We start from the raw sequence: 21408 nt of genomic DNA, 5'->3' as shown, positions 1-21408 counted from the left end.
AAAAAAGTGAATGTGTACAATTGAACATATAAATTCCATTGATCAATTGTGTCTGTAGTGTATTCATTTTGGTTTTGGGCAATTCACTTGAGGGCAATAATATGATTATTGGAGGGTAATAATATGATTATTGGGGGCAATAATATGATTATTAGGAGGCAATAATATGATTATTGGGGAGCAATAATATGGTTACTGGGTATTATTATGGGGCAATAAATTCAGACGCCGGAATCCGGTCACTAGTCCGGTAGCCGGATTCAGGATTCTGGTGACGTGTCGCCGGATTCCGGTCACCTGTCGCCGGAGTCCGTCACCGGAGTCCCCGGCTGGCCACTGGTCACCGGAGTCCGGCAAGGTCTCCGATGACTTCTCCCACTAAGTGACAAAGAAGGAGAGGGTAAAATTGTCCCAAAAATAAATAAAAAAAATAAAAAAAATACTTAATTGGGTATTAGGGAAATAATCTCTTAGAGTGTTTGGGTAAGTGGGCAATTTTTAAGCTAAAATTGGGTAACTAATCATTTCCCTTTTTTTTTTTAAGAATACTGTAGCTATGCCTTTATGTACTAAGAAGACTTAGTACCCGTATTATTATTATAGAAAATTACTCATAAGTGTCATTTTAAAACTTTAATTAGCCATAAGATCACTTAAATTTTCTTGTACACATGCTTCCATCTTTTCTTTTTTTTTGTTGGAATAGAATATTTTATTACCAGAGGTTAATCCTCAAAGGTAAATATACAACAGATATAAGTATGGTAGAAGACCATTGTGATTCATCTACAAAAACATGAAGTCGGGAATCACAAGTGCATTCCTACAAATGTCATGGTGCGCTGCCCAAACAATCATGTAAAAAAATACATATATCCGCCGAATATATTGGAGAAGTGGTAAATGGTCCTCACTTCTCCTAAAAAATCTAAAAAGTTGAATTAAGATACCAAACAAATTTGGATTTATCCAAAAGAGTTTGGAACTTGCATGAATAACAGTCAAAAGCAGAGTGCAACTAACTGTCTTCAAGTAGAACTGCCTCTAATTTGAAATGCAACCATGGACAGGTAATCGATCTTATCCCAAAAGACTCGTAGCAATCTAACTGCTTTGGCTTCCGCAGCCCTCAAGATACTCCAAGCACAGAACCAACCAAAGCAACATGAAAATAAACACAAAGAATAATTAGAATCAGTGGAACAAGAAAAAAACTAAATCAAATAGTAACCATAAAATATATGAATGAGAATTCAATATCAAGAACCACAATTTGATCAAGTATCAATAAATAATAGAACTTATAACACTGCTTCTAAACGTGGAACAAAGGCCATGCTACGCCAGCCACATCTACAAAATCTTATGAAATTCATGAACTAGTCGTACATAACAACAGAGAACATATAGCCTGACGGCAAAGAAATGAGATACCCCAGAAACACAATTTGATCCCTTCAAACGAAAAAGTTGAGATACTGAAATTAAAGCATCAAATACTAGAAAAACTATGCAAGAAACTAAAGAAATAAGGAAGATGATAATCCCAAATGGTGGTGCAGAACACCACAAAGAGTGCCACGGCACTAATAGAATCCAAGACACTGCCAAAACAGATCCAGGGATTCAAGAGGTCGGTCACAACTCACAATCCACAACCAGAAGAACAAAACTTGATAAACATGTACCAAGTTGAACTACAAGAATTACCTACTATGACATTCCAAAGAAACCGCAAATTCCAAATGACAAAATCAATGAGAAAATATTGCTCACCTAATCGTTCAATTTCAGAGACGATAAGAAGACGATAAACCACCGATTTGGACAAAAGGGCAACAAACAGTTTGAAAGACTACGTTCTTCAGTTGCTTAATTCGATATGGGCCAAACTTGGTTGAGAACTAAATCCAAATGGCTAGCTCCAAAGAAAAATCACAATGAATATTGAAGATAAAATTTGACAATGATCAGAGTTAATGGTGATCTAGTGATGAAAATGGACAGCGCGGTGGGTTGGTGACGGTTGGCAATGGATGGAAAACGGACAGATAAGAAATTACTTTAATCTTGCCCAGAATGTATTGGATTCTTGATGTTATATGTAACGCCCCAAGCTGCACCTCACCAGCTTAAGCTCGTTACAGTGCCGCGAGTCTCTAAAATATAAACCGAACGCTCGGCTTACATCCTAGAGAGCCGCTAGGCATTTTATTTGAAAAACTTTTTGTATAAACACAGCGGAAGCTACACATATTTTTGAGGTGAAAATCCCTGAGTTGCTAAAAATCATTTCATTCATCCAGAACTTGAATGAATGTTCACACGAAGGATACGAACTTTAAGGAATGAGAACTAAAATTGATACAAGCTAACTATCAACAAGTTTAGGGACACGAAGTTCGAGAAAAAGAATGTAGAAGAAAGTCCAAACGATGGTTTACCGGACTTATTCCGCACACCCAGCTCCGTCCGCTTTTGTCCCGTCACCAGTGCACAGTACCTGCATCCACACTATTGTAGGGGTGAGCTTTCGTCCTCGCTGCTCAACAGGAACTTTACCTCGACTAGATTTAAAACCAAATAATAAATCTTTAGGGCCCCAGTATGAAAACATGCTTAAACCAAATATTTCAATCAACGACAAACTTTTTAAATAATGCTTTCTGACTCGAAAATCGATGCAGGATACTTAATTAAACACGCGCGCTAAACCTGACGGCCGGTCCCATAGACCCACTACACGACCTTACCTCAAATGATTTATCAACCAGGTAAGCGTAGCGAGAGCATCCACTACCTAGCTACACACACGTACCGGGCCCGTCATTACGATCGGAATACCCGGACGACCGGCGTAACTAACCCTCCGGAGGTTTTGGGGATCGAACCCAAGGAAGTCAGTGCCACCCTTCGCTCTCAAGCCATCACATTTCTCACATGGTTTGGTTAGTATGCATTGCATTTGAACATAACCAAACCATACCAACTAACATGCATCATTTAATAACAATATATAAGAAAATCACCAACCGAGGAGAGTCCTGAATCCCTACCTAGATTTCGATGCCTTCTCTCACGTACTCTGAGAGTGGCGAACCTTCCGTTCCTCGGGTAACTGGAATCCTAAATTCCGACATTTCGATAGTCAATATCTTTTGAACAATTATACGAAATCTCAACGATTAATATGTCGTCCAAACCAACTTTTCCTGGTTTGACCAGGAGTTGACCATTTGACTATGTTGACCGGCACTTTTTAGTTTGACCAACATTGACCAGTTTGACCACATTTGACCAATCGATACTGGTTCGATAATTAACCCAAATTACCGAACATTTACTTGAAATTACAATATCGACCAATTACGACTATGTCGAAGTAAATCAAACAACGACTTAATTTCAAACATATTAGGCGTACCCGAAATTTACTAAGGCCACCCAATATGCTATTTTCATTTCTTTACTTATTACCCTCACAAGGTGTGTCCAAACTACTAAGGACACCCAAAATCACACGTGACCAAGTTCACTCTTCACAACCATTTCCTTGACAATTTACCTTATAAACCATAACAAAACATCAAGTTTACCAATTATCCACTTCAAGATCACAATACCAGATTATCAACTCTCAACAACTTAATAAACTTAAACACACAACCAGGGTAATCCGAATTCAACCACAACACTGTTCATAACACATACAAACAATCAACTCCTCCAAACTTAATTCCTAATTCGAGCATAAACTCCAAAAGCCATCAGTAAACTAACTTAACACAATCGATATCAGATAGAGATTTCATCTCACCATACCAAACCAAACTCAGTCCCCTATCTTCCAAGAACCAAACCAAGATCAAAACTTGATTCGAGGTTTGAAATATACCTTCAAAATCCAACTGCAATCAAGCCAAACCACATGCCGAAACTAGGTAGCTGAGGGACTGAGGATGTTGACGTAATCTACCAGAAAGCTGCCCAATATCCTGCCTACCGTTGCAGTCGAGGCCCAGACCAAGCCAAGGAGAGCCGGAAAGGTCGCCGGCGGTAGCAACGACGCCGAACCCGAAACAACCCAGAAATCGATTTGTCAAAACTTGATCAAATTGAAAAACTAATTACACAGACTTGTAGAGCATGACGAGAAGAGCGATTTTCATACCACATACAGCCCAATCGGTCGCCGGAATTTGCAGAAAATCGCCGGAGCAGTCGGACATTCTCACCGTCGATTCTTCTTTCTCATCGAGTGCATGGACGATCTGAGGCCACAGGCGTGACGGCGACGACGAGAGGAAGAGATTGGTGGTCTTGCGTCGTCGATCGATGGCCGGACGCCGGAGTTGTGGCCGGATTGCCTTGCGGGACGTCGGGTTTCTCTCTCTCGGGCCGAGAGAGCTCGAGCTTGCTGGTTGCTCTAGAGCAATCTAGAGCCTTCATCTGATCAAGGGGTATAAATACCCTAAACTCCATTCTATTTCAAGGGCTAGGATGAAGCGGTGGGTAGATCAATGGCTAGGATTGCACCGCAGAAAATCCTATTTCTTTAATGTATTTTTTTTATTTTATTTTTCTAAAATTCCACCACTTAGGAAAATCGCCATAAATAGCTCGGGTAACTGGAAAATTCCCCGAAAATTCCCACGAACTAATCGTAACGTGTGCTTTATTATCCAACTCCTAAATCGAGGATTTCACCTTATGAAAATTTCTGAAAATATTCTCAAGCACTTTGATGATTACCGAGATCGTTAAGTAGTTTATCGAACGATCTCAATTTAGCTCGTTAAACTTTTCCGGGGCTCACATTATATATCAAGACCAGGCCTCAATATCATTCAGAATAATGCAAGAGAATGTGTCAAAGACGAAGAATAGCGAGAAGAAGATAGTGTCTGCGTACGATGTTAAGGCCCTCCTTCAAGGCTTCTCCTCGAGCACATGCTTCCATCTTTAAATTATTTTATTTATGCCAATTGTGCCCTTCCACAATTTCTGACCTCTCAAATAATATCTCTCTTTGGTTTCAAAAAAAAAATCCTCTCCACCCACATGGTCCAGTTCAGTTGGCAAGTTGACTGTGCTCCTTAAGCAAGTTGAGGGACTTGAGGCAGAGGTCTCAAGTTCGAGCCTTGTGTATGGAAAAGACTATGCGGGGAGGGCAAGCCCACCTATTTGGTGTACTCGATGCCCGGAGGGGGGGTGTCGCTGCGTCTTTGGCGCGGCACTGTGCTGGACTTCGGGTAAAAAAGGCCATTGTGTGCCTCCTTGTGGTCCTTCCCAGTACCTCCTTTTTAAAGAAAAAAAAAAATCCTCTCCCTCTCTCCTCTAACCGAGATGCCATTGCAGACCTCACGAGCTCGTCGGCGACAACACCTGGAGGCATGGCGCGACTCTCCCTCACAAACCAAATCGATGTCGTTGCAGACCTCATGAGCTCGCCGGCGACGACCTAGAGGCATGGCGCGATCTACACGATAAAGTCGTTATGGTCTCCGGCTCTTCGACGAGGCCTCCACCTCACCTACATCCGAACCTTAAATGAGGCTTCTTCTCTGACAATGACGACAAGGCCCGCGACCTCTTCATCTCGAATTGAAATCCCCAACTGGTGGCTTTCTCTTCACATTTGATCTCAACCACCGCCAGGTATACTGTACGGCACCTCTAATCCTAGATCTCCAACCCTTCTCTCCGATTTGCGTTTCGGCGTTTCAATCGCTGTGTTTCTGCTTTCAATTTCGTTGTTGTAATTGATTTCCCTGTGTCTGATTTGATGCATTGTTGGCTTTTGTCACTGGATTTTGTGGTTGATTTATGGACATGTAGTGATTAGCATTCTCTATTGGTAGATTTGTGTGTTGAGACCATATAGTTTCTGCATGTTTCAAAGGAATATACAGAGTCTGACTGCATTTGATAATTACGGATATGTATATGTGCTTCTTGTGATTGATTATTGAATACTGAATGCATAGTTATTAGACATGCACTTTATATGTCGACCTAGTTACTTGACTTTGGATACTGACCTCTATGTAGCTATAGCTGTTTTATTAGTGCTTCTGTATGTGTGCTACTGCTCTATGTGTTGTAGTTGTGTGCTTACTGCATATTGTTATTAATGTTATTGTCATTTCTTATTAAAATTACTGGTTTCTGGTTAAAAGAGAACTTACCTATCTTAGCTGATGGAAACTTCTCAGGCAGAAGCCATCCAGCCTAAGCTCCCAGTTGGTGGCTACGTAAAGGATGCTGAACCAACGCTATTAATTACCTCTGATCAAGTATAAACCACATCTTATAACATATTTGCAGTTTCTATACCCTTGTCATATGAGTTTTGCATGTGTAATCTTGTGAAGAATAGACCAAAATGCATATTTCAAAAGTTTTCCACATCCTTTTTACAGGCTGAAATGGAGTGAAGTAAGAAGTATTAGTTTAAGTATAGTTTTGACGTAAATTATGCTAGATTACATACTTGGGAAGATTATCTTATGCTGACATTATGACCATCAAAACTTCATTCTTGGCCCCTCTCTTTTCATGTCATTTGATTCAGTTTTTTAAGAATGAATTGTGTACTTTAACCTTAACTAAATGGTTTGCCTGTCCTTATGTTGTTTTGTTATGGAATATCTATAATCAGTATTATGTTTTGCATGCTCGAAAACATTACAAGAGCCTTGGCATGCCATTTTCTTTTGAGTCTGCAGACCTTGTGCTCATGTGTCCTTGAACATAAATGGCCTCTTGGTGATCTGACTTGTTTGTGAGAGTAGGAGTGTAGAATTGTCCCCTGCGCAGTGAGCCTTATATGTCCTCATGTTGTTTTGTTATGGAATATCTATAATCAATATTTATGTCAGTATTTTTTATTACTGGTTCAGCAGCTTTGTACATGTGTTATAGTATATTTAATTATTTATATACGCATGTTAGTAGCTTTTTATTACTGGTCCAGTAGTTTTCCGTACCTATGTCAGTAGTTTTTTATTGTTAGTCCAGTAGCTTTGTACGTGTGCTGTAGTAGCTTTCAGTACCTATGACAGGAACTTTTTAGATTGCTTATTTATAATTATCTAGTTGATAATGAGTGCTACATTTGTGGCATAGCGGTACAGCAGCTTTTAGTTTTCATTTCAAATATTAATATTTTGTTGTATCTTTATTTTTGCAGAGTTCTTCCCCTTTGCAATGTAGTAGTAGATTTCAAAAATCATGTGAATTTGGATATTAAAGCCTCCATTGACCAAGAGATTATTCGGCCAACCAATAAATATTGAAAGGAAGTCTCGTGCTGAAGGTGGCAAAATTATGCCTATGGGTTTAGAGCGTTACCACTGGAAAATGACAGTAGCATTATACAACTATTGTAATAGATTTTCATAACTATGGTAGTGGCTTTTAACAACTATGTAAGTTGCATTTTACATAGTTATATCATTGTTGAACCATGCGTACTTTTTATACCGTTGAATGTGTTTTCTTTTCTCGATTGTAGTAGCATTTTTATTTTGGTTGCATCCTTTACATTTCCATAGCTTTGTTAGTCACTGAGAATAGCTTTCTCAATCTCTAGGAGTAGTTTTTGTTCTGTTTGGTTATAGCTTTTGGCATTGATGAGAGTAGCTTTTGGTGATGGTGATGGTGAGAGTAGCTTTTGTTACTGGTGAGAGTAGTTTTCTGGTGTTGATAACAGTAGTATTTATTGTTGATGACAGTAGCTTTTGGTGTTTGTAACAGTAGCTTTTGTTAGTGGGGATAATAGATTTTGGTTTTGAGGAGTGTAGCGCTTTTGTTGGTGACAGTAGCTTTTTGTGACCTCGCCTGAGATGAGAGAGAGAATGATTGCTAATTTTTTACTCTAGTGGTATTTATGTAAATATATTGATTTTTATATCCAAAATTTAACACATTTTTTAATCTAATGGCCTTATGAGAGAGAAAAATAGTTAGTAGCCTTATGGCTAAAAAAAAAATTCAAAAATGCACTTATATATAATTAACCCTACTTTTAAGTCCCTTTTTTTTTTTGAAAGGTGAATGAATCATTCTTATTGATTAATCAACCACATGGTTGAAATACTACATACACCGAAACAGATATAGGCGTAGGCCTAATTATACACATTGCTTTATGAAACAATAAAGCACAAAGTCTAAACTAACAAAAGAACTTTTGCCTTCAAAAGAATCTCTAGACCACTACTCACCTCTCGTCGAGCATATCTCCTTCCCCTTAGAGTTGGAGTTCTGTTTAACTAACAAAAATCTGCCTTTGGTGCAGGAAATCCAACACTAGGAAAAGAATATGCATGAAAAGCATGGATCCATACAACAAGATGCCCAAGTTTGCTATCATTAAAATGCAGAGTCCTTTATAGATAGTTCTTGGTAAGGATAAGTTTGTATACGTCCCTGCTGAAAATAGAATCTCAACAGTAGCACAAACTTGTATGTTTGGGATTGAAAATTGAATTCTGGTAACCGCCCTGAACATATAAGATAAAATCCCAGTGTATAGCTCAGGGCACATCCCATCATATATATATAGTTCTATGTTTTATCAACTATCTTAATTAATGTCCCATAAAATTAAGGTACAAAACAGAACTAAGCCATGAGATATCCTCACAACATTCATGTAGTTATAATTACATCAAGCCAGAAGTAGTCGGGTTCATTTGCGAAACTCAGCGATATCCACGCCTGCAAATCAATCAAAAACAAAATATAAGACAAAGCAGTCAATGTCACATAAGAATCCTCAATGTGGAAATAGAAACAGGTTGAATAGATAAAAGATGAAAACAGAAACAGTTTTGATTAACAAATGAATATGTAAAGACTTGGACTTTTTAACACAAAATTAATCGGACCAAAAGAAGAAATAGAATCAAAGAAGATTGCAAACGATGAAAGACTCAAAAAAGGATTACAAGGAAATACAAGAGATCTGAGATCTGATCTCATCAATTTTTCTCTAACCGACCTCTTGCTCTCAGAACTCGCTCGTTGAGCTCGATCCAGCCTTTTAGCACGTCTCGACTCATCTCTGTGAAGATTACAGCGTTGCCTAAAAGCCCGACTGCCACAACGGAGCCACAGAGAGCAAAGAACCCCTTGGACCATGCCATGATTCGCAAAGAGAATTGGGAATTTTTCTAGATTGCGGGACTTTTTTCTGATTTTAGGGTTCGTTAGCTATAGCTATGCCTTTATATACTGGGACACACGGTCTTGGGTTGGGCCCTTTTAGATTCCTAGGCAGACTCAAATAGAGTTTACGGCCTAATTTTTCCCTTAGTTTCATGCATAATAAATCTACTTAAATTAAATTGAACCGGCCAAATGAGAGGCAACTATGACAGGGAGGAATAAAGAAAGAAGATTAGATCGCCACATGGAGAATTGGCATAGCAAATTTCTCTCAAAAGCAGGGAAGATGATTTTAGTGAAAGCAGTGGCTCAGGCAACACCCACTCATACGATGAGTGTCTTTAGATTGCCATTATTATCAGGTTTTGGTGGGGAACGGGTGGAGATAAAAAAAAAGAGATGCATCGGTGCATATGGGAATGCATGACTTTGCAATGGTGTGTCACTAATTTGGCAAAGTTTATTGTGGGGATAAGAAGTGTCCGTTTGACCTGGGAATGGGCTCAAGGAGGGTGATATAAGGTTTGACAAATGGGATCCGAGGCCTTATCATAATTTCAAGCATACACACCAGCTACTTTTAATAATGTGTACCTCGATGTCAAGTAAGAAACTGTGTAGAAAATGATTCTCCTTGATCTGATTAGGTTTACAACGAACAAATATATAGGACACAAGAATGCTTAAAGCTAGGATGCACATGATAATATCTCTTTTGGATATGTCCTTAAAATTTATGTGTGCTATATTTGAGTCACGCAGTATGAATTGTTTCTTCCACATTGAACTTCCTTCATGGGATCTCCAATCACAGAATTTGGGTTACCTCCCTAGGTGACTCCCTTATGGGCTTAAGCACATCCCCCTCAACAATTTTATATATATAGTCTCCTCCTCGAGACTATAAGAGCCTCATCCGCGAGGCATATATATGACGTATGTCATATTTTATTTATTTTATTTTCCTTTGGTCATATCTTGCTTGTCCCTTTAGCTTGCAAAAAACCTGTAGTTTAATTTATCTGCATACCTTAAATAAACCATCAGCCACAATTCTCACAGGAGTGTTTTCCTCTATATGAGAACAAGAAAATTTATAACTCTGCATTAATTATTTAGTGATCATGTAAGATAAATCGCTACAGTGTTACCCCCACATTACCATAGGGCAGGAAATGCTCATTTACCCAATTTTAGCTTAAAATTTGCCCACTTGCTCCACTAACAGTTTTTTAACCTCATTTACCCAAAACACTCTAAGGGATTATTTCCCATTTACCCAATTAATTCTTTTTTAATTCTTTTTATTTATTTTTGGGACTTTTTTGCCCTCTCCTTCTTTCTCACTTAGAGGGAGAAATCATCCTCCACCTTGCCGGACTTCGGTGACCAGTGGCCGGCCGCCGACTCCGGTGACTAGTGGTCGGCCTCGGACTCCGGTGACCGGAATCCGGCGACCGGTGACAGGAATCAGGCGACCGGTCCCTAATAATACTCATAAACCAAATTATTGCCCCCAGTAATCATATTATTACCCCCCAAAAATCATATTATTGCCTCCCAAAAATCATATTATTGCCTCCAATAATCATGTTATTGCCGTCCAGTGAATTGTATGAACTCCCAAAACCAAAATGAATACACTACAGGCACAATTGATCAATTTATAATCATATTATTGGCTCCCAATAATCATATTAGTGTCTCCCAATAATCATATTATTGCCCCCCAATACAAAGTCCAATGTCTCTACTGCCTCCCAATAGACCACCAAAAATGAACCATTTTGTAGGATTCACAGATAATTTGACTTTAATACATAGAAAACAACAGGTAACTTGTCAAAACACCACACTATAGTGATCCCTGTCCCTCGTATCAAAGTCTACTGGGGGCCAATAATGTGTCTACTGCCCCCAGTAGCCAGGAAATGTAATGGGTAGCAAAAAAAAAAACCAGAAACTGATTTGGGCACCCAGTAAAGCTCTGGGCACCCAATCACCATCTTCGGCGGCACCGTGGCTTTGTCTCCGGCTTCTGAAGGCTATACGTCGGTCAACGTTCGGGTCTGGACGACGAGTCTGGTTGAGTCAGTTGCGCTGGGGTGTGTACCAGTGATAATAGCCGACGAAATCGAAACCCAAGAACCCGGACGATGAGTACAACAGATCTCGTCGATGCATCAGACCAGATCGTGAATCATCTTCAGACGCCGACGTCAATGACCCAAATTCTTCAGACGCTGCCTACGTTCAACCCAAACTCCATTCCGGCAAGAGATCGGACTTGAACCAAAACCAAGTCGAACCAGACCCGACCACTTCCAATCGTCGGCCACCTCAACTTCTTCCATATTGACACGCCGGAATAGAACCTGACAACGCCGCCGTGGCTCCTAATCGATCCGCTCCATTCCGAGGCTCCGGCGATGTCGTCTCTGCCGTCGATGAAAGAGAGGAAGCGTGTGTGAGAGAGAGAGAGTGAGAGAGAGAGTCTGAGAGGAAAGAGTTTAATAGGGGGCAAAACTGTCACTATAGGTTAGATTGGGTAAAGGGGGTTAAAAAACTCTTAGTGGAGTAAGTGGGCAATGTTCATGCTGAAATTGGGTAAGTGGTCACGGCCCCTTAAAAATATCATTGAAGTAAATAGTAAATAATGATTATTACAAATCACAACACCCACATTGCCATGGTATTGAATAAAGCATAGCCCCCCATATTACTATGATAGATGCTCTTCATGAAAGAATGATAAATGCTAAGTACATTCATAACAAACCACCACAGGTGGTCGAGTTGGTAAGAGCCTCCTGGTGTGTAACCCCCATACCCGGGTTCGAATCTCGTCGACGCTTGTTGGAGTTAAATCCCAATATATTCTTGGTGGCCAGGGGGAGGAAGCGTTCTGACAAGATCCCCCGAGCACGGATTAGTCTCTGGGCCTAGGAAGCCTTTGAGGACACCGTGTGATTGAACAATAAAAAAAAAAGTACATTCATAACAAAATCAGATGTATAAAACCCACAGTAATAATAAGCATTAAAGAATACTAATGAAATAGTTGAAAATTCAAATAGTAACCCCCACTATTGAAATAAAAAATAACTCCTCATTGATTTATTAAAGCAAAATGAAAACCTTCTCGATCACAATTGAACTTACAAGTATTTTTTGAGCATGCATTTTCGTTTATGACATGTTGCATTTGTTAACACACAAGCTAACATAAAAGAATTTTTCTATTGGAACCTCCAAATTTACTCACCTGACCTCTATGCTTTTTACACCTCTTATCAAATTTTCAAATACTAAATTTACTCACTAAACCTCACTAAACTTCCTCAAATAACCTCACTTATATAATTTGCAAACAAATTATTATCTTTAAAATAAAAAATTTAGTCATTTCAATGATTTAATCACTTTATAAATCTTAACTAAATATACATTTCTTAATCAAACTTGAGTTTCAAAAATTAATGTCTAATCAATAAGAAAATGCCATGAACTATTATGTTTTTTTTTTCTATTTTAGCTGTGCAAAAAAAAAAATGAAGAAATCATTTGTTTTTATTCTCAAAAAAAAAAATCATTTGTTTTTTTAATGTTTTTTTTTTCTATATTTTTTGTACCACATGATTAATTAATTAATTAATTATTATTATTATTTTTTATTTTTGCAAATATAATGGTATGACTTAGATTTAGGTCATAAATCATAAGATGAATTATTTTGTTTTCCCTCACCAATATGCGTTCAACATATATATCATACATTTTTATGTCACATGATCTTAATACATTTTTATATATTTAATTTTTATTAAATATATATGAATGCTTTAATGAGTAAAATGAAAATTGATAAGGAAAATAATAAGGAATACAATCTAATATTATTGAATTGGAAAATGAAAATAGATAAGGAAAATATAATTTGGAAAATGATTTGTAGTGAAATTGGAAAATGAATAGTTATGGAAAATGAATTGTAGTGATATCTATTAAAATATAATTTGAAAAATGAAAATAGATAAGGAATACAATCTAATATTATTGAATTGGAAAGTCTATATAAAATAAATGTAATATTTTTTTGGTATAATTCTTGTCCTTAATAGTAATTTTATAGTAGGTTATATATGTCATTTAATAATTCATAATAGAATGAGGTCAAGTGAGCAAATTTGGAGGTCCCAATAGAAACTCTCAACATAAAATAGCATATGTATATCTCGTAATATAAATTAAATTAGAAGCGTAAGAGACAATATACTATCACTATTTACTTTCCCTGCAATCATTTAGAAGCTCAATAAATGTTACAGCTAATAAGTCAATTAAATTTTAATAATGAGAACAAAATTAATAATAACACCACAATTTGAAAGAAATGATAAATAATCATTAATAATAATCTGTAACTGCAACAATATATAGACTTCTCGAAACAAAAAGTCATTTGTAACTGACCTAACAGCATATAAAGAGCTGCAATAGACTTTAAGGTCAATCGCATTCATAATATAATTGATATTTTCAATGGTGTGCAAAACAATTACTAGTATGTATGTAAATACAATGGAATAACTCATAAAATCAGTAATCAAGTACGTACCTCAAGTAACAACGTTTTATATATTATAGGCAATATTAGTTTCATGTAACAGTCAACAAATCATAAATCAAGAATAGCAACCTGATATCATGGCAGAATAATTTTCATTGAAAGCAGAATAATTTTCATTGAAAGTAGATTTAGTTTGCAAAGATGACTTGATAGAAAATAGGCTTATGTCACTACCACAAAACTGGCCTATACACACCATTCTCAATGGTGTGTGTTGATCCTATAGACACCAATGATTGGTGTGGGGATAGCAATAGACACCAGCTTTGCCACTATTACTTAATGGTTTCTGTTGCTGCCGTGACATATACCCAAGAAACCACTATCTATGTATATGGTGACTGAAAACTGTGGGCCCCATCACCACCAGCAATCTCATTCATTTTATTGGTGACTTCATTTTTGCATTATTTTAATATAAAATATGTGGCTCCATCTTAATAATGGTGACTACCAATATTATAAATTAAAAAATAATAATAATTTACAATATCAATAATTTTTATCAAACCACATAATGAGAAAATACAATTCTTGGCAGCCTTAAATCATGGCATGATAGTGTGATACCAATGATCTCCTGATTCTCCTCTTCTCCAAAATTTAGACAAGCCAAGACTGTTACATAGCCATAATATGAGATATCAACTAAAATTATTGCTGTGGAACAATTAAAATTCTGAAACACACAAGATTAAGGAAATGGTTATATGATTACCTAATATATGTATGATCTCCTGACGAAACTGTCAAGTACTATCAAGCAAGTAATCTGTCAAGCAGTGGTAACAACAGCTTACGGATCGCCGAGAAACATAGTTCTTTGCATACTTGTATACATTCCCAGCCTCAAGAAACTCCATTGGGAACTCAAAATCCATTGGCTGTTGATCCAAAATAAGAGCATGATAGTCAATATTAGATCCCAGACAAACTATGCAATGAAAAAACTGTCACAATCTATTGTAAATAACTTATTTAATATTTTATTACATAGTGGGCATGTAGTTGTTTCTGCTTTCTACCAAATTTAAAGGGGAACACCATCTATTTGGACCTCAAGCCCCATTAACCAGTCAAGCTATGTCAAAGAGAATATTTGACTCCTGGCTAGAGTTATTAAACATTAGTTATAGCAGCATAGCTGAAGGTCTAAACTAAGAATAATAATGCCTCTGTAAATGCTCAAAAGTAATCACTCATGTCAGCCACTGCTCACTGTCATAGTATTCAAACTATCTTGAGAGTTAGAGTCAAACGTAAAAACCAATATATGCATTTCTGAGAGTGCAGAGACAAAAAGAGGAAAATCTTCTAAATTATCACAGAGAAGATGCCAACAGTTAAAGGCTTACAGTGTAATTGGTACATTGAGGACTTAATAGCAGCTTGCCAGCAGCATATTAAGGGTTTTCGGTTATCTCCTTAATGATTGACTCCTGCAGGGTGATGGTGAGAGTCAAGACAACGATAGCAGAATTTCAATTCAATTCAATAATAGCAAACAAAATCAGGTCATTCTCAACAACAACATCAAACCAAAGAAAATAAATCAAATAGCATTCATAGCTAAAATTGTTCACAGTATATGCTTTCCATTAAAAATCTTTGACTCTGCCTTACATAAGGTATTTAATTTTTTGGTGGAAAAGATTTACAAATGTTTCAAATTTGACAACAATATTGAATGACATGGAAACTTATGCATATAAAGAACTAGAAACAGATCAATCCCAGAAACGAATTTCAAGACAAACCTTCTTTATTGCTGACACGATGTAAATAATGAGGTAAAGCTTTCCAAAGGGACTGCTCCACAATGTTCAAACCTGTGGTAAACAATATATACAATTTTATTGTCTGTAAGAGATACACACAATTTCAAAGAGCCAAAGCATGTGAAAATCAATGGCTCTAATGCTGAAGTGGTTTACCTACCCTAGCTTCATCAACTGGTGTGGGTTTATGGCGTCTAAGCTCATCTGTCTGCCATATATAAGTTATATCTCGCACCTATAAAAGCAAGAGTTAAATATAAATCATACGGAAAATTAGAGAATATATCAATGTCATTAAGATGCAACCACCCTCACCCCAGTAAAATTGTTTTGTAAGAAGAGAATAAGGTTGGAAAAACAATACCAGATCTTCAATCAACCTATCTCTGTCTTCACTAGTAAGATCAGATCATATCAGATCGGTCTCTTAAATTTAAAAGATGCTGCAAGTAACTTGATATTATTAGCCTAAAGAATTTTCACCATGTCTAGCATTCATCATGTTTACATCCTAAACGTTGAGCAAAGCCACTATCCAGTCAAAGAAAGTCTGAAATGTTTGTATTGTAAGGTTGGGCGATTAATTGGTGTAAAATGTACAGTAAGAATTTAAGGTTGAGAACAAGACATCTAAATGAGTCAACAAGAAACACACACACATCTTATGTTCAACAGTGTGCTGATTAAACGAGGCAACATCAATGAAGCAGAACCTGAGTGAGTTTTAAACAAGATCATAGTTCCTTAATTGAGCGAGTGTTATCTGTACCAGAAAACTAAACAATATGAGTGATATTTGCCGCACTATTTTCTGTCCAGGCATACAATTCAAGACAAAGGATAGAAGGAAAAGAACCAACCTGCTTACAAATGGTATCGTAAAGCTGGTCTGAGGAAACACCACGCTGCAGAAGCTGATTAAAAGTACCATCACTCACAAGATTTTGATAGGGATGCCACATTCTTTTGTCTACGAACCCTGCACAAATCAATAATTTCTCTATATTCACTAAAATGCTTATAACATTCAAATCTGGGTCCATTTTACACCAAAAAACCCAAATCAGAATAGATCAAATTCAGAAAAAACAACAATGAGAACAAGGAAGAGTTGGAATAAGAACTACCTTGGAGAAGATAAGGCATAGATTCGATAGGAACTAGACTGCCAGAGAACTTGGCATCTGAGAATGGAATTTTAGGGTTTGACGAAGAGAGAGAGAGAGAGAGAGATCGAAGGGCTCAAGCTTGGGTTTTTTATTTGACCAACATCCAAGCAACTTCTAACCTCGACTAACTTTTGATCGAGGCCTGGAGATTAAGCGGCAACGGGTCAGATCTTGAGAGAAAAGAAACAAAGCTGAAGGCTTCAAACGGAGAGTCGTTCTTCTCGAGAACCCCTCCTTGGCTTAAAGTTAACGCCATTTGGACCTCGACACAGAGCTTGGAAGCACGTGAATGGCGGCTTTGAGTTCTTTGTAGTGCTAAGTGATGGGAGACGAGATCTTTTCCTTACTGCAACAGTCACCCAGAAGATTCAAAACACTAGAGAGGAGAGAGATCAAAAATTAAAAGGAGGGGAGAAAAAACTAGATCGATCTTGTTTTGGTCTGGAGACACAGAGAGAGAGAGAGAGAGAGAGAGAGAGAGGAGAAACCTCCAAATCTAATAGATTAGGTTTCAACTCTAGAGTGAAGGGGGTATATTGAAGGAAGCTTTCTCTCATCGTCGATCAGCTCTTCATCACTAATCCGACGGTTATAAAAGATTGACAAAATCGATAAAGGCAAGTGTGTCAGCTCCACTACCGTGTTTGACACCAATATCAGATATAGTGAGTTATTACTAAATTATAAATATCTCCATTTTCTCACTTTCACACTGTTGTACAGTGTGACCATAATTTATCCACCGAATTTTCACAACGGTGGCTTACTATTTCCATTTCACACACCAATACTGCAAAAGTGTGTAAATATTAGTATCTTTAGGCCACATTTGTGGTAGTGTGTGTATAAACCAATTAACTGTAACATGCATATGTATGTACCTGCTTGCTGGCTACTAGCACATATATACTTTAATCACGATTTTATAATTTAGAAAATTACATAGTAGCATATGACCAAAGATGTAAACACAGAAAACCCACTTGCCAAAAGATTTATACAAATTAGGACATGAGCCCAGGCCCAAAAGTCAAATGATGCAAGCCTGACCCCCAAATTTAATGCAGAATGACCAAAATACTCAGTTTGATGAAATATTTACACGTATGCCACTGACCCAATACCAACACCCCAAAACGAAAACCCAAAGCCGCCTGGGCTGCCTCCGCTCCCGGACCCACCCGCTGCTTGCCCAATCGTGCCGGAAATCGCGCGACGCCAAGGTAAAGCAGTAGATCTCTTGCTTCCTGCTCTGATTTTGCCTTGTTCGAATTAAAACAATACAACAAGAATGAATATTCATGAATGATTTGGGGATTCAGGCGCCGGAGTCCAGTGGCAGCACGACATGTTCTCGGATCAGGGAGCTGCCTATGTAGCCCCGGCTGGCAGAGCCTCCGCCATCGAAACTGGAACCAAGCTCTACATCTCTAATCCCGACTATGGCGTTTCCAACGAGGACATCAGGGAGCCTCCGCCATGTGATTCTGCTGTTCCTCCTGATCCCCTACCTCCTCGGCTTCCTCTTCTTCTTCGTCGCCGCCCTCCTCTTCGTCGAGTTCTGCTGTGGCGCCCGATCGCGCAAGTGCGACTGCCATGGCTGCAAGGGCTTGAAGAAGGCCATGGAATTCGATTTGCAGCTGCAGAATGAGGAGTGTGTCAAGACCGGGTCTAAGGAGATCGATAAGTTGCCCTGGAAGGGCGGGAGTGACACCAATCCCAATTACGAGTGTCTCCGGTCCGAGCTCAGGAAGATGGCTCCGCCGTCTTGCTTTTTCGAGCACGGTGTGGGTGCCCCGTCGCCAAGCTTGAAGGCTGGGGTCCCAAGCGAGGCCGCCGGCATAAGAAGTGACTTTTCCAATTTTACCCTCAAATGCAATTGCTTTTGTTTCTGGAATTTGTTTGTTTGTGAGGATTGATACAAGTAGTATAATGTTGCAATGATGATTCAGTAACTATAGTATAATGCATTGATTGATTGATCGATCTGGATAATTATCAATTTTGAGTGGAGGGATTGCATACTGGATGCTATTAATTGGGCATTTCAACTTTAAGGCGGTTATTTAGTGTTTTGAAAACAAAATCTCTAATAGGTTTTGGAAGGTTGATTCTGCGTATGATGTATATGTACATAGTTATCAAGTCTTAAGATTTCTTGTTCATTAATTCTGCAAGTATGAGTGTAACGAGTGCAGTAGAAGAACACGAGTACGAGGGCAGTAGCAAAACTGGATGAGCATGACTGCAGCGAGTGCAGTAGCAGGATTGGATGAGTGCAGTAGCAGGATTAGGAGATGACGAGTGCAGTAGCAGGATTAGGCAATGACAAGTGCAGTAGCAGGATTTGACTAATGCAGTAGCAGGATTAGGCGATGACGAGTGCAGTAGCAGAACACGAGTACAAGTGCAGTAGCAGAACTGGACAAGTATGAGTGCAGCGAGTGCAGTAGAAGGATTTGACGAGTGCAGTAGCAGGATTAGGCGATGACGAGTGCAGTAGCAGAACATGAGGACAAGTGCAGTAGCAGAACTGGATGAGTATGAGTGTAGTAGCAGGATTAGGCGAGTGCAGTAGCAGGATTGGACGAGTGCAGTAGCAGGATTAGGCGATTATGAGTGCAGTAGCAGAACACGAGTAGCAGAACTGGACGAGTATGAGTGCAGTAGCAGGATTGGACAAGTGCAGTAGCAGGATTAGGCGATCACGAGTGCAGTAGCAGAACACGAGTAGCAGAACTGGACGAGTATGAGTGTAGCGAGTGCAGTAGCAGGATTGGACGAGTGCAGTAGCAGGATTAGGCGATCACGAGTGCAGTAGCAGAACTGGACGAGTATGAGTGCAGCGAGTGCAGTAGCAGGATTGGACGAGTGCAGTAGCATGATTAGGCGATCACGAGTGCAGTAGTAGCAGAACTGGACGAGAATGAATGCAGCGAGTGCAGTAGCAGGATTAGGCGATCACGAGTGCAGTAGCAGGATTAGGCGATCACGAGTGCAGTAGCAGAACTGGACGAGTATGAGTGCAGTAACAGGATTAGGCGATGAGATAAGAGTAGTAGGAGAGTGAGGTTTTGTGAAGTAACATAAATGGATTATTCTCAAGAAAAAAAAAAGAGTAAAATAAACGGATTGTTCTCAGAAGAAAAAAAATTAACATAAATGGATTATTCTCAAAAAAAAAAAAAAAAAAGAGTAACATAAACGGATTGTTCTTAAAAAAAGAAAAAGTAACATAAACAAATTGTTCTCAGAAAAAAAAAAGTAACATAAATGAATTATTCTCAGAAAAAAAAAAAACATAAATTGATTATTCTAAAAAAAAAAGTAATATAAAGGGATTAAAAGTAAAAAAAAATAGTTAAAGATAAAAAAATAAATTAAATCATGACATGTGGCAAGTGGAGAGTAGATTGTCCTTATTTGTAAAATTTAATCCTTGTAAAGAGATTAGAAGTCAAAAGAAGTAGTTAAGGATAAAAAAGTAAATTAACTCATGACATGTGGCAAGTGGAGAGCACATTGTCCTTATTTGTAAGATTTAGTCCTTATATGTTTAATTCAATCTTTAGTGGATGTATTTGTTAAGTCATTTTTTGTCAATAACTTATATGTAATTTGTTATTTATAATTTGCATATGTATGCAAAAAACTCATATGCATTAAATATGAATATATATATATGCCACAATTGATATAATTGTAACAAAATGATAATATGCAAAATATATATATTTCTTACCGAACAAAAGTTGGTTATGTCGTAGAAGTGGTTCAGGATTCCTTCATCATGGTAAATGCTAGTGTATGTATATTGCGTAACTAATTCCTCCATCAACTTTAGCCTTTGAGAGATTTTTCCTATCAAGAGTTAGTTGATATTAATTATTAGTACATGCAAAGAAAAATACAATTAGCATATTCAAGACCAATATAAATTAATAATCGGAAGAAAAATATTAAGGTATTCATAAGTTGAGAAATTAAGAAGAAGCCAAATGTGTGATATTGAATGAGATTCCTCGAATTTCTGTCTTTGTCAGAAATTCCGCTCGAATCTTCTCTTAAATTGTTGTAAAAAATATGGGACGGAATTTCTGTAAAATTTAAATAAAATAATATGAAAATATCTTGGAAAATAAGAATGAAAATATAGATAAGGAAATGAAATAAAGTAGGAAAATAATATAATATATAGATTTTATATAGGAAAACTTATCGAGTCGAGACGTGCAAAACGCACTGTCCTAAGAGAAGATTTGTCCCCTACTGCATAGGGTTGAATGAAGAACTTCCCCCAAGATACAACAACTCTTCGAGCTCCGTCGTGAAGCTAAGAAGCTCCATTGAACCTTAATCACCCGTGCACTCAAAATGGTGTATATTTAAAATAGATATATGTATAATATGGAAGTGGACTATCTTGTTGTGCTAGAGTGGTTGCATGATGGTGGAGTGCCTTTTGTTCTCACGATATCCCTCATATTTATCTGACCATCTCGACATTTCATATCCGACAATATGTCCAACCACACATGCCTTCCAACCATATGCCTTTCAACTCTAACCATATACCCTTATATAGGCCACATTACCATGACCATCAATAGCCTCATTAACCATATAACGGTCAAATAATAATCATATATTTAAAACA

The 21408-nt window shown here is 37.8% G+C and overlaps 2 protein-coding genes and 1 long non-coding RNA gene across 13 annotated transcripts; 1 reads left to right on the top strand and 2 right to left on the bottom strand.

Annotated features, from left to right (window-relative positions):
- Positions 1-8366: 8366 nt before the first annotated feature.
- Positions 8367-9520, bottom strand: LOC133733391 (uncharacterized). The gene is made up of 2 exons (XR_009857674.1): positions 9008-9520; positions 8367-8724 (listed from the first exon to the last, which is right to left on the bottom strand). It is a non-coding gene; the product is annotated as an uncharacterized LOC133733391 (long non-coding RNA).
- A 4624-nt stretch (positions 9521-14144) lies between these two features.
- Positions 14145-17263, bottom strand: LOC133729692 (phosphoenolpyruvate carboxylase 4-like). Of its 11 annotated transcripts, none has more exons than XR_009856468.1 (7): positions 16710-17258; positions 16443-16561; positions 15739-15817; positions 15562-15633; positions 15160-15243; positions 14523-14688; positions 14240-14422 (listed from the first exon to the last, which is right to left on the bottom strand). XR_009856468.1 is itself a non-coding variant. In XM_062157257.1 (6 exons), the coding sequence occupies exons 1-5, from the start codon at positions 16726-16728 to the stop codon at positions 14675-14677; spliced, it is 357 nt and encodes a 118-aa protein (XP_062013241.1). In that variant the 5' UTR covers positions 16729-17263; the 3' UTR covers positions 14145-14422; positions 14523-14674. The 11 variants fall into 11 exon arrangements, 1 of the variants encoding a protein (XP_062013241.1); XR_009856464.1 differs by having other exon boundaries at positions 15743-15817; positions 16710-17257; XM_062157257.1 differs by lacking the exon at positions 15160-15243 and having other exon boundaries at positions 14145-14422; positions 16443-16615; positions 16710-17263.
- Positions 17264-18193: 930 nt separating this feature from the next.
- LOC133731384 (uncharacterized protein At5g19025-like) lies at positions 18194-18670 on the top strand. Its single transcript, XM_062158768.1, has one exon. The coding sequence runs from the start codon at positions 18194-18196 to the stop codon at positions 18668-18670; it is 477 nt and encodes a 158-aa protein (XP_062014752.1).
- The last annotated feature ends 2738 nt before the right edge of the window (positions 18671-21408 follow it).

The sequence above is a fragment of the Rosa rugosa genome, chromosome 2, assembly GCF_958449725.1.
Source record: "Rosa rugosa chromosome 2, drRosRugo1.1, whole genome shotgun sequence".
Lineage (NCBI taxonomy): Eukaryota > Viridiplantae > Streptophyta > Magnoliopsida > Rosales > Rosaceae > Rosa > Rosa rugosa.
The sequence above is the reverse complement of the archived record's forward strand: the minus strand, read 5'-3'. Positions and strand labels throughout refer to the sequence as shown.

What these genes read in the sequence shown, in the direction of transcription:
- LOC133729692 (XM_062157257.1), bottom strand. An exon ending in ACGATACCATTTGTAAGCAG is followed by an intron (nt 15,818 to 16,442) that starts GTTGGTTCTTTT and finishes TTGCTTTTATAG; the next exon opens with GTGCGAGATATAACTTATAT. An exon ending in AGTTGATGAAGCTAGGGTAG is followed by an intron (nt 15,634 to 15,738) that starts GTAAACCACTTC and finishes TGTTTACCACAG; the next exon opens with GTTTGAACATTGTGGAGCAG.
- LOC133731384 (XM_062158768.1), top strand. Translation starts at nt 18,194, where the DNA reads ATGGCGTTTCCAACGAGGACATCAGGGAGCCTCCGCCATGTGATTCTG.